Here is an 11931-nt window from a genome sequence, read left to right as displayed (position 1 = left end):
GTCTTGCTCTCATTCACCTTGAAAACAATCCCCAAACCAAACTCCTTGATCCCAAACCAGGTGAAATCTGGTTCTCTGATCCTGCCAATCTAGATGAACACAAATCCTTCCCAAAGCGACACTTTTGTGCAGACCAAGGCAGGTTCATGCAGAGTGGAACAGCAGATACCAGCATAGCTGATGATTCCTGCGGCTGCTCTGCTGTGGACAATGGAAATGGAAACCACACAAGATATTGTCACTCCTCATCAGTGCTGAAGGAGGGTATAAAGTTGGCCTATCTCTTGTGAACCCAGAAGACAGGATTAATAATAAGAGCTGCTTGTCACTATTAGAACACACTTCACAGACAAAAAAAATCGTTCTGCTTTTTTTTTCCTTTCAACTGCATATAACCATTACTTAAATAAGAAGTTAACATTTCCTAGAATGAAGGGAATCTCTGCTTGTATGGGGGGAGATAACAGTTTAAAACCTTATTTCTTGAGACAATTTTACAAGGACAGTTTGGCACATACTGAAGTTTTGTTCTTTGTCCTTCAAGAACTGATGAAGCTGATGTCTCATCTCTGATGGCTGTCCACTGAACAAAAATAGCAAAATAGAAATAAAGCTTTTTTTCTCTCTTAAAAAATAATTTTATATACTAGGCTGAAGTCATTATTCAAATTCACAGTTGAAAGTGATTATCACACTGCCTCAGACACAAATTCATGCAGGCATTTCAGTTCAAATGATTCAGAGGAACCAATGAATAAATAGTCCCATCACTGTTCTTTGATGCAGGAAGGCAATGGCCGTTTCTCATGTGGAAATTATGAGCAGATGAGGAGGTCTCTGTTCTGTAAATCTGGGCTTGCATTTCACAGCAACCAAACTTGCTCAACAGAACAAAGAAATCCCTGCGGAAAGTCTTTGTGAAAATGGCATAGAGGAACGGGTTAGCACAGGAGTTTATGGGGTAAAACAAAACCAGAAGTATCTTGGATTTGGATACTGTGATGAGAGGAACCTTGAGTGAAGCTGATATTGCAAAAAATGATATGGGCGCCATGCAGAGGAAGTCTGTGAAGATCAGTATGGCCATACGCTTGGCAATCTTGGTGTCACTGTTTGAAGAGATGACATTAGGGTTTCTCACAGTAAAGTAGATGCAGATGTAGCAGGCACATATGATCACAAATGCAAGTACATTCAACACTAACAGAAAGATAACATAAGCCTGAGAAAATGGTGTTTCTATATCCATAGGCAAACAGATGCTGACCTTCATGTAGCTGCTCACTCCAAATATGGGAAGAAGTGCCACTGTGAAAGCAAAGATCCAGCCAAAAATCATTATGATAACAGCATGACGAAATCGGACCTTGCGGTCCAGCTGCATAGCGTAGGTGATGGTGTGCCACCTTTCCAGAGTTATCACAGTCAGCGTGTAGACTGAGAGTTCACTTGCAAACACTGTGAAAAATCCTGCAGCATTGCATCCTGCCCCAGTTTGCCAGTCTATGGCATAGTTGTAATACTGGCTTTTGGTCTGAATATCTACAGATGCAATAAACAACAGATAGATACCTATGCAGAGGTCTGCAAATGCAAGGTTGCACATTAGAAAACGAGGTACAGTGAATTTGTATTGACTGCTTATTAAAATAATGAGGACAACAATGTTCCCCGTGACAGATAAAATGCTAATAAACCATATGAGGACTCTCAGAATGTTGTATCCCATGATATCTTCACATGGATTGAAAGCATCGGGTTCAGGTGAGCAAGCTACATTCACTATTTCATTGCATAAACCGTAGTCAAATTCACTCTCTGCTGGGTCAAATCCTATGCCGTAGTCGGAAATATAATCTTCAGCTGCAGATCGTCTACGTATCTTATTGCCAGTCTGCTCATCAAGGTCTTGCTTGGCCTGAGATATGCTGCATATCGGATGTAATTCTGTGCTGAAATTGTAAAAACAGTAGTTGGAAACTAAGAGACACAGCATGAGGCATACAGCAAACAAAAAAATCACCCAGTTTCCATTAATAGCTCAGTTTTTCTGGCTAGCTGATTATATAGACTACCCTAGAGCTTGAAATTAGTAGTCTGGCTGATCCCTATTTTTAAAATATTACATGAAAATGTAAATTATTAGAAACATCATAAAATGTAAGGGAAAGGAAAGCCTGATGTTTCCTTTACTTGACCTGGGCAAGCTAATTTTACCCTTTAACTTTGTGCACTCACTGCATCTTGTAAAAAATCAAGTTTAAAAAGTTTGCAAGAAAGGGAAACAGATGAAAGCCCAGCACCAGAAGATGAGGGATATTTCCTATGAGGTTCTGAGCATTCTCGACTATTACCAATATCTTTTATCTTACCTGTCAACTGAGGCAGAAAACTAAGGAGGTCACAATAGCAATAACAAGACATTACATTTTGCTCCCCTGTGTTCTGCTCACATAAGGGTAAGTGAGGTGTCCAGCGTATTGATCAATATATCAACAGTTCTCTATCTGAAAGGGAATATGTTCCCAAGGAAGAATAACAGGAGAGAAAGCCCTGAGTTTTGAGTGCAAGAGGCACTTGAGGGCACTGAAAGCTACTGCAATTGGTGATTTTTCATAAATGAACTGAGGGAAATGCTTTTATCCAGTCATTTCTCAGACACAAGCTAAAAATAAACCTATTACCAAATTATGGTGGCACTGCCTGGACCTAAATCTATCCCCTGGCAAGACTGCTATGTACAGTCAATTCAATATTTCTTGTAATTACAATGTATTAGTTCTTGAATTATTTTACAGTCACCAGCCCCAAATAAACCCAGGTTCCTATGGTGTTAACTGCTTCGTTTGCTCCAATGATGGGTGGTGAGAAGTCTCCTGGCTGTTGATGAACCATAGTAGGCCTCTCAGGCTGGTTACCTTTACCTTGAGCAGAGAAGATGGGCAGTTTCAGATGCCCAAGGAAAGGAGAGCTATTCTCTGGTACTGACTGCTTACCATTTCTTAGCCCTGGGATATTTGCTCTCTGTGTTATGCAGTGCATTCAGTGCAATGAGCTATAACATTTTTGGCAGGGGACACTTGCTTCCTATCTACTTGGTGGCAGTAGGTAGCCTAACACAGTTCATTTATTCTGTCTATATGTAATCCTCTGTTATCGTTTTACCTTGCTTCACTCAAGTAAACCCTCTGAAAAACAAACTAGAGGAAGAAAGGACAGCTTAAAGAACAGTATTAAAGCTGGCAGAGTGCACTGACAAAAATAAACAAAAATGACTGCCTTTGTACAAGTGGTCATCTTATGCCTTCCATCGGGATCCAGTGACAGCAGGATCTTGTGTGCTGAGAAACATGCTCAGCAGAATAAATAGTCCTGGCCTAGGTTCTGTATTAAGCCCCATCTCAAAGCAATCATCTGCACTGAAACCTGACATCAAGTGAGTTGTGAGCAACCAATATTATATACTCATGAGACGAGGCCCAAACATGACTCCTGAGGCTGCCACGTTTTTTAAAAGAAGTAGGATTTCAAGTGACAGCTTCTCCAAAGAATAATGATCAAATGGAAGGGCTGAGCTGTATCAATGCCATTCTTTTAGGCACAAGGTGATCTTTATGTCAGAGAAAGCCAAAAGCTTGCTGAAGTTCATAATGTTCTATGTCAAGTTGAGGGTTTTAACATCCAGCCTCTGCTGTATTCACATTTTGAAGATAATATTTTCCAGTCACAGAAAAACGTGAGGGGAGTTCAACATCCAGCACTGGGCTTGTCCTATAAAGCAAGTTACTTTCTGTTGGCCAGCATCACAATATTCCAGTGTGATAAATCTACAGATCAATATTTATCATATAACAATATGTGGAATGGAAAAAAAAATAAATCCAAATTGCCTACATTATAATTTGCATCTTAGTCTGGCAGAGCTGTGCTTGATGCAACAACCTCCAAAATTTAGAAAGCACTGCTTCCTTAACAGGTTTAAGCTTTCTCTTCTTATAGCTGAGCCTACTTGCTGGTGCAGACAGGTTTAGGAGAGGTGACCAACCATTATCTACTATGGCAACATATATAAGGTTCTTGAGTGCTGCTAAAATCTCAAAAAGGGGAGTTTTTACATAAACAAGGCAGCCAGAAGGGTACTACACATCCCTGTCTTCATACCTTCCCAGATTTCCCATGTGAACACCTACTGTTGCCGTGATCCTTAGAAATGCAGTTGTGAGGGTGACAAGGCATCTTTTTTTATCCTCCCTGGACTACCTGGAGCATTCTGAGACCCAAATAGCCATGGAAGCATGACTGTCTCCTGTGAAGGTGCAGGGCAGTTCCCACCACCACAAGTAATGCCTGCTGCACTGATCCAAGCACAGCTGTTGCCAAAGAGATTATCCACCTTGGGTAATCAAGCACCACAAACCACTAGTAACTCTTAAGCCATCTGTGAAGTCTTCAATGCACATGCAGCCTGTGCCAGCTGCCAAGAAACCTGCTTTGAAATGAAAGCTGGTGTAGCTACTATAGGTGTGACTAATCTCTGCTGAAATATATGGTAATGCCATCACAATTCAAACTGAACTGAACTGCATCCATTTCCTCTTTCTCAGCTGGAGAGAGGATATCAGTTTCCCACCAATTTCAGTACAAGACACATCACTGTGTGAAAGAAATTACCATTTTAAATTAAGTTTTAAAGCAGGTAAGAGGAAGAGTTGATGTAAATAATTGGTTCTATTAATTTTGCATTTACTGTTAATATTTTTAAAAAGATATATCTGGCAACTATTAACATATATAAATACACTCAACTTTGTTCTGTTGAACAGGGTGATTCAGTTAACTTGCACATGTATTCAAGTAATCATACATCATATAAAGAAGAGCATCACTAACTCACATACTTTTAATTACCATCATATGACACCTGAAATTATAGGGGACCATGAAGTCAGAGCTCTAGGCAACTTCTGAAGACAATGTCTTGAATTGCAACACTGATCCATATCTTTTTTTGGTGCCACAGCAAATTCCAAGTCTACAAGTCTTACATCCAGTAAAGGAAGAACTTTGAACAATAACAGGCATTTCTCTAGGTAACAGTTCCTCATGTTTTCCAGTGGCACAAATACAGGAGGCTCATTAGCTAGTTAACAAATATATTTAAGGTCTATCTGAGCAGCTGAAATTACTCAATCAGTATCACTGAAGTCTCATTACCATTTGCTAACGGAAAATTAAAGAAATCATTGCAAATCACTTTAGGACTCTCAAAAGATACACTAGCCTCCCATCCTGCTCTGTTGATTTGGGTATAAGAGGGTCTGATCTAGGTTAACCATTTCAGAAATCAAGTTTAAAAATGTTGTGTATGTAGATTCAACAGTTAATGCATGCATGGCACTTGGTTGGACTGTAATCCAACATCAGTGTGGCTTTTGGAGAGAACTGGACCACAGGTCCCAGTGAAAGATGGACGTATGATGGGTGGGGGCTAAAGCAACAGCTGGGGAAAATGCTGATGCTAACACAGCTATCAATATTTATTGCTCCCTTGCAATGGAGAAGCAGTGCACTGTGTAACATGCATAAACTAGTATGTATTGTATATTTATTTATGCCTGTTGATTTACTTACCTGCACTGAAGACACCTTTTCTACCCAGATGTTGAGAAAATTTATTTAATTCACTATCAAGTGTTGAGAAGTACCCAAAAGAAAAGCAAATTAAATAACTTACTTTTGTCTTTTCCAGTTTTTAAATGCACAGCAATGGCTAGGATAGGTGAAGTTTGCCTCAATCAAAGATCTAAATTTGCTTAAATCAGGAAGCTTTTTAAAATTGTATGTAGACCTTGCTCTTAGCTTCTTAATGAGTTCTAATCCATGACTTGGCAGGAAACTGATTCTTGTCCTTGAAATATCCCTTTAAGAAAACATATGAAAATCTTGGTAAAAAACAAATTTACTCCTGCTCAATGGTGGATATGTGTTTTAGACTGTTCTACTCATTCTGAGCAGTGATTGGAAAGAGATCAACTGGAAATCCACGCTTGAAAACAATCCAAGATAAATTAGGTGTTCCTTCAGGAAACCTGAACTCATATTGCAAACAATCAAATTACATTAGTCTGGTTTGAGAAACAGGAAAAATAATGATATCTCCAAAGTCTCTGAGTAAGAATTAGCAGGGACATAAACCGTTTGATTCTGGGTTTAGTAAATAGCCAGTAAATACACCAGCCACCCCAGAACACTGTTACAGGATAAAAACACTGATGAAATCACAACAGAAGTTTGTTACATGAACATCACATCATGGGCTGGCTGCTGTGGAAAAGCCAATAAACACGAAGAGGGAAGCTCACAGGGGAGTACAGCTGTGAGGAGAGGTTGAGGATATCAAGTTTTGTACTCATTAGGAAGAAAAAGTGAATAAAGAGAGACAGGGGTGACACAGTTCAAACTGTGAGGAACAAAAATAACAAAATATTTCCAGAGGTTTAAAAAGCAAAGAGAACTCAGACTGAAGTAAAGAAAGGGCCAACATTACAGGAGGTTAGGAGAGAGGTATCTGTGGAAGGCAATTACTGTGTGGGACAGGCTATCAAAGGCAGCAATGGAAGAAGCAGCTAAGAATGCAGTAAAGTGAGCATTAGCGAGGATTTTAAAAGGAAAAACATTATGCACACACTAAATCTTGACTTATGCCCTGTGAAACCGAGGATGCTTCATCTCCAGGCTGAAAGATACTCGGGAATTCAGGGTGTAACAGATGGGGCAAAAGGTTCCCACATTTCCCTCTCTAGGGCACCGACAGCACCCCTCAGCTTGTGACAGGTGGAGAGCACACTCCATCCTCCCCGTGCTCGTATGGCCTCAGACTGACTCCGGATGCAGTGCTTGCTGAGGCTGCTCTGCTTGTTACACTCTGAAGAAGGAAAATAATTTCCCCCAATGAAGGAACTGGACTGGCAATATTTGTAATTTTCTCCATGTGTCCTTCAATGTAAAGTTTCCAATTAATCTGTAAAGTCTGATGTCAGGACAACACATTTTTTGAACTCTATTACCCAACATGCACAAATTGTTTTTATTATTGTCCTGATGCAGTAAAGTGGTGCCACGTGAGGGGGAGAGCAGGTTTTTGCAGCATGTAATAAACTTTAGACAGTTGCTATCAACTTTAGGCATATTTGCACCTCTGTTCTCTGTTATAAGATACAAAACTAATATTGGGAAGTGGCTCTGTTTGAAATCTCAGTCTTTAGCTTATGGGTGAGCCTGTCTAAGAAACTCATAGGCAACTAGTAAAGCAGTTACTGGTAGTAAGAAAGGTGATCTTTGTGTCCATGCTGTGCCCACAGTTGGAGGCTTTGCATCCAGACTCTGAAGGAATGTACCACCTTCAACATCTGGACCATGAGGTGTGGCAGCAGGCCTGAACTTCTACTGGAAGGGTGAGACAGACCTGTGGAATCAGAAATACTTTGAAGTTCTGCAGGATGGGTTGAGAGAAGCCACTCTATGGTCCTTAGGCTGTACTGGGCCTGACCCAGTACTCATAGGAGCTAAAAGCAGCAGCTGAAAAGAAATGCTAGGCTCCCAATTTCTTAGACACCTGAAGAGGTACTCAGGTTGCAATGAGCAACCTTTATTGTTGCATGGTCTACTGTCCTTAGTATGCTGCCTAATGAAAACTGTCACCTAGAGTATATGCTCATGACTCAACAACTAAACAGCATTTTTCTACCTAAATCCACAGACATCACTCATGGCATCAGTATGAAACTTCACAAAGGCTCATAATTCTGAACAAGAACATGGCAAATGTTTTCTTTGGCTTCATAGCTAAAAATCTTTAATGAGTTTTAAATTGTTATTATGCTAGTTGGAAATAACAAGTAGATGCAAATAGGAATGTCACTTAGACCTAAAAATAACCAAAATGTTACTCTGTCTCTGGGCATCTCTAAATAACTTAATAGATATTAAATATTTTTTTCATTAAAATATGTTCTTCTGCTTTTACAAATCTTTCTTTTGTGCTCATTATTGCACATAAACAGAAGTGAGTTAGGCAAAGTACTTTGCATACTACTGCAGGGTTTGCTGTCATGTCTGTTAGGGATAGTTATTGATACACCACTGATAGGGCCCAAACAGCAAACACAGACATTATGTAGGTGGTTTAGAAACTTAATCCACTGAGTTATCATCAGCACACCTCAGGGCAGAGGTTCTTTGGAAGGTTCTTCTCTAGTTAGAGTCTTGATAAATTAAATAAGCATGATGAACAAGACAATAAAGTGCCAGTAGGAAATCAAATCAGAAAGCTTTGGTGATTGGAATACATACTCTTGTATTGTTTGGCTGCTAGTCAAGCTAAGAACAACAAAATGAATCTGACTTCTTTTCCAATCACTTCTCTTTCCCACTGGGAGTCTCTGTTGGACTAGAAAAAATACTGACCAAGGTTTGAAAGGCATATACAGAAATAGCAAGAAATGGCTGGAGGAGCAGAAACCAGAAAGGGGTAAACTGATCAGTGGGAACAGTTTTCTCCTGGCTTATATCTAAACTGATCTCTGATGTGCTTCAGGGACTCGGCTGTTGAGTTCATGATCTACTGGAGCTCTCCTGTGGTCCCTCCATGTGGGTTTCACATTGAAAAAGAATTGTAAGGATGGGATGGACCACAGCTCTGCACCTGAGTCAGGACACAGCCAGAGAACTCCTAAGGACTTCAGTAAAAGCTGGTGTAAGCCACTACAGTTCTGGGAGCACCAGAAGATGATCAAATGAAATAATATGGCTGAAAATTGAAGTTATGAAAATCCATGTTGGAAACACATTGTATTTGTGTATGGAAGGAATGTGTATAAGTGTGGGAGCAATTTGACATTTTATTTACTTGCCTACTATCAGCACTGAAATCCTTTAACTCAAAAATTGATGCCAAAACAGGTATTTCAGGTCAGCCAAGAACTCTAAGCCCATGAGAAGAGTCAATTCATGAAACTGTGTAGCCTGTACAAGGAGCTAATAACAGTGCTTTCTGACAGTACTATTTCTGTTTGTGTGTATTTCACATTGTTTAAATACGCTGAATGGTAAAATAGAAATTGGTGTTAATTGGAGAACACTGGTTCAGGAAGATCGAGGGAGAAAACATCCTGACATTCATTCTAACGAAACACTGCAATATGCAACACAGATTTTATTGCAGTAACACTATTTGTCCTGGCAGAGGTATGATTATGGGTCAATCATTTCCAGATGTGAAAGCGCATTGCTGGTGTACACTAGAGTGACAGATGAGTAATAAGGCTCTTCTTTCATGATCTCAGTCAGGATAAAAAGGTAATTTCCCATCCATAGAACAGTGGATGTACTGGTAATACAATACTGGAAAACTTGTGACACAAGTAACTCAGTGTTAGAAATTGAACTATCAAATGAATCTGAAGTACAGCCAAATCAGTTTGATAAACCTCCAGAATATGATTGTATCTGCCACAGCTCGCAAAGAAAATGCATTTACTTTTTGCTACAGGAAACAATGCTTTTGCAAAGAAACATCAATGATATTACTGGTGAAAAGATGCTCCACTGACTTTTTCTTTCCAAAGAAGAATGTAACTTGGAGACAGATAGAAATGGAGCAAAATGCAGTAACCCACACCATAGCTCTTCATATCATAGGTGCACTGGCCACTATGACGTGGAGAGAAGGCTTTCAGAAGAGCTCTGATCTGAACTCAAGCTTAATCAATCGTTTTTCTCCTTATTTTTTGTGTTTCTTGCACTCTCACCTCTATGTGAAATGTTCCAACAGCTCCAATGACCCCTTATCACCCTTTCTGGGTGACTTCTAGCCCTCTCATGACATCCAGGATAGATGGGAAGAGAGAAAGGTTCTAAGGAAGTGGTGAAACAAAAAATGACTCATGTCTCTGATGCACTCTTACATGTTGTGGCTTGTGCTCAGAAACACCAGCAGTTGTGAGCACTCTCAGACATTTTCAAACCCTGTTGTAAACTGTGGCTTGGGGTAATAGTGACTGAGGTCTATGAGGACCCTACTGCTGAGATCTTGCTTTCCAGCTTATCACCCACCAAAGATGTCCTGCTGCAAATGTGTGATATATCTCATACCTGGCCCTACAGGGAATGGGACATCCCAATCCTTGGCCCTGTAGAGCAGGGCTTTTATCTTTAGAATTAAGCTCCAGAGATACAGGGGCAGATCTTCAGTGGTAAGCAATTCAGATTTAATAACTGAGGACCCACTCACCTATTCTTGGCTTTGGTAAAACAAAAAACTATCAGAATTTTTCTCTAGAAAATATTAAGAACTACTTTCTTACAGAACTTCAGTCAACTGCTGAGATGAATCTAGATCTAAATCCCTGGATCGAAATACTCCCAAAAACTTGAGGATAAAGTGAACACATGGATCTAGACTGAAATTTCAGAGACAGTTTTCATATTTTTTTTTAATTATTATTTTTTTTTTTTTAAATATTCAGAACTGCAGTTCCAGTTTTGAACTTCAGGATTTGTGAGATTTTGAAATCCAGACTGGCATTCACAAGTTCTTCTCTGTTCTCTTCTAGGGAGCTGAGAAAGATCTGAACATTACTTACAAAACAATGGGCCCATTGGCTCCTTGGAAGACCTCATTTGGTAATTTTTCTAGGTTGTGATTATCACTTAGATTTCTGAAAAAAACACAAAGCAATATTGATGTTTAAACAATCTGAGATTAAAAAAAAATAGCCTGCAGCAGTTACTACCTTCTAATCATCACTTTTCAGAATAGTAAACAACAGAAATAGTTACAGCTCATCCAGGTATGTTCCATTAAATGCGTGATTCTCAATTTCCCGAATCCCATTTTTATTTAGCCATCTGCAATAAAGAAAAAAAAAAAGAGTTGGGTTCTTCTTTGTACTTCATGACTTCAAAAGTATGCAATTCAAATCAGGAAAAGGGATCTCAAACAAATAAAATTATTTCATGGATATTCAAATAGTGGCATTTTTGTGGATATCAGCTAGTAAGATTCCCATAAGTGGAGGAAGGTTTTGGGGACTACAGACGTGGATAAGGCCAATGAGTGCTATCATGAGAGGTGATGGCTAGAGTAAGTTTCTGAAGCAAGGGCAGAACTGAAGAAGATGCTAGGGCTGCTCAAGGCTCCCATGGGAAGGCTGCAGCCAAGTCGGTGGGGCTGTTCCATGTTAATGCCAGGAGGGGTGAGAATGCATTATTCCTACTGCTGCTGGTGGTGGCACTTAGTTTAACTTCTTTCAAGATGCTTTTGAAACACTGTGCCATGGCTTCACCTTTGCCAGTCATTAGGAAAAAAAGACATCCACCTGTGGTGCTCTCATGTCCTTACTGGGGCAGGCAAAGGAGGGAGGCTGACTGTCATGGAACTGGGCAGGAGAGCAGGATGGGAGTGGCAGCTGTGCCGAACTGTCCAGGAAGCAGCTGAGTCTTCCTACATCCACTCCCTTGACAAACCATCCTCCCTGTCTGCTACCCTGCCCCCACCCCACCTCCCTGGGCTCTGTCCCCTGAGGGCAGACACAGGTAGTGAACCCGGGAAGCGAAGCTCCAGGAGTTTTCTGCCAAGTTTTTACCATAGTGCATTAACTAATTAATGTTTAATGTCCTTCCCTCTCTTCCCTTAAGGGTCCTAAAAATTTACATTTGGGTCAGTTATATTTATCATCTTTACGATGCAATCTTTCATCTTGCTTTAAGCATCACTTTGCAGCTCACGTCCTCTCCAACAGGCGATGACAGGTCTGATTGATGACAAAAATGGCATGATTTAATTAAACTGTCAGCAAACCTGGATGTTTTGTTTCTAATTCACACTGAAAGCTGAGCATGCAAGCAACCCACTTATTTGAAGTCTGAGAT

At 40.1% G+C, this 11931-nt stretch overlaps 1 protein-coding gene across 1 annotated transcript in view; it reads right to left on the bottom strand.

Moving 5' to 3' along the window:
• Window positions 1–385: 385 nt before the first annotated feature.
• FSHR (follicle stimulating hormone receptor) overlaps window positions 386–11931 on the bottom strand; it is an 83297-nt gene continuing 71751 nt past the window's right edge. The window contains exons 7-10 of the mRNA XM_010004974.1: window positions 10840–10908; window positions 10644–10718; window positions 5735–5920; window positions 386–1952 (exon numbers count right to left, since the gene is read on the bottom strand). Coding sequence (XP_010003276.1) covers window positions 725–1952; window positions 5735–5920; window positions 10644–10718; window positions 10840–10908 — 1558 coding nt within the window. The 3' untranslated portion in view covers window positions 386–724. The remainder of the gene's footprint in view (window positions 1953–5734; window positions 5921–10643; window positions 10719–10839; window positions 10909–11931) is intronic.

Source organism: Chaetura pelagica, unplaced genomic scaffold (genome assembly GCF_000747805.2).
Source record: "Chaetura pelagica isolate M959 unplaced genomic scaffold, ChaPel_1.0 scaffold8, whole genome shotgun sequence".
Taxonomy (NCBI): domain Eukaryota; kingdom Metazoa; phylum Chordata; class Aves; order Apodiformes; family Apodidae; genus Chaetura; species Chaetura pelagica.
Note: the sequence above shows the minus strand (reverse complement) of the source record. Positions and strands in the feature narration are given on the sequence as shown.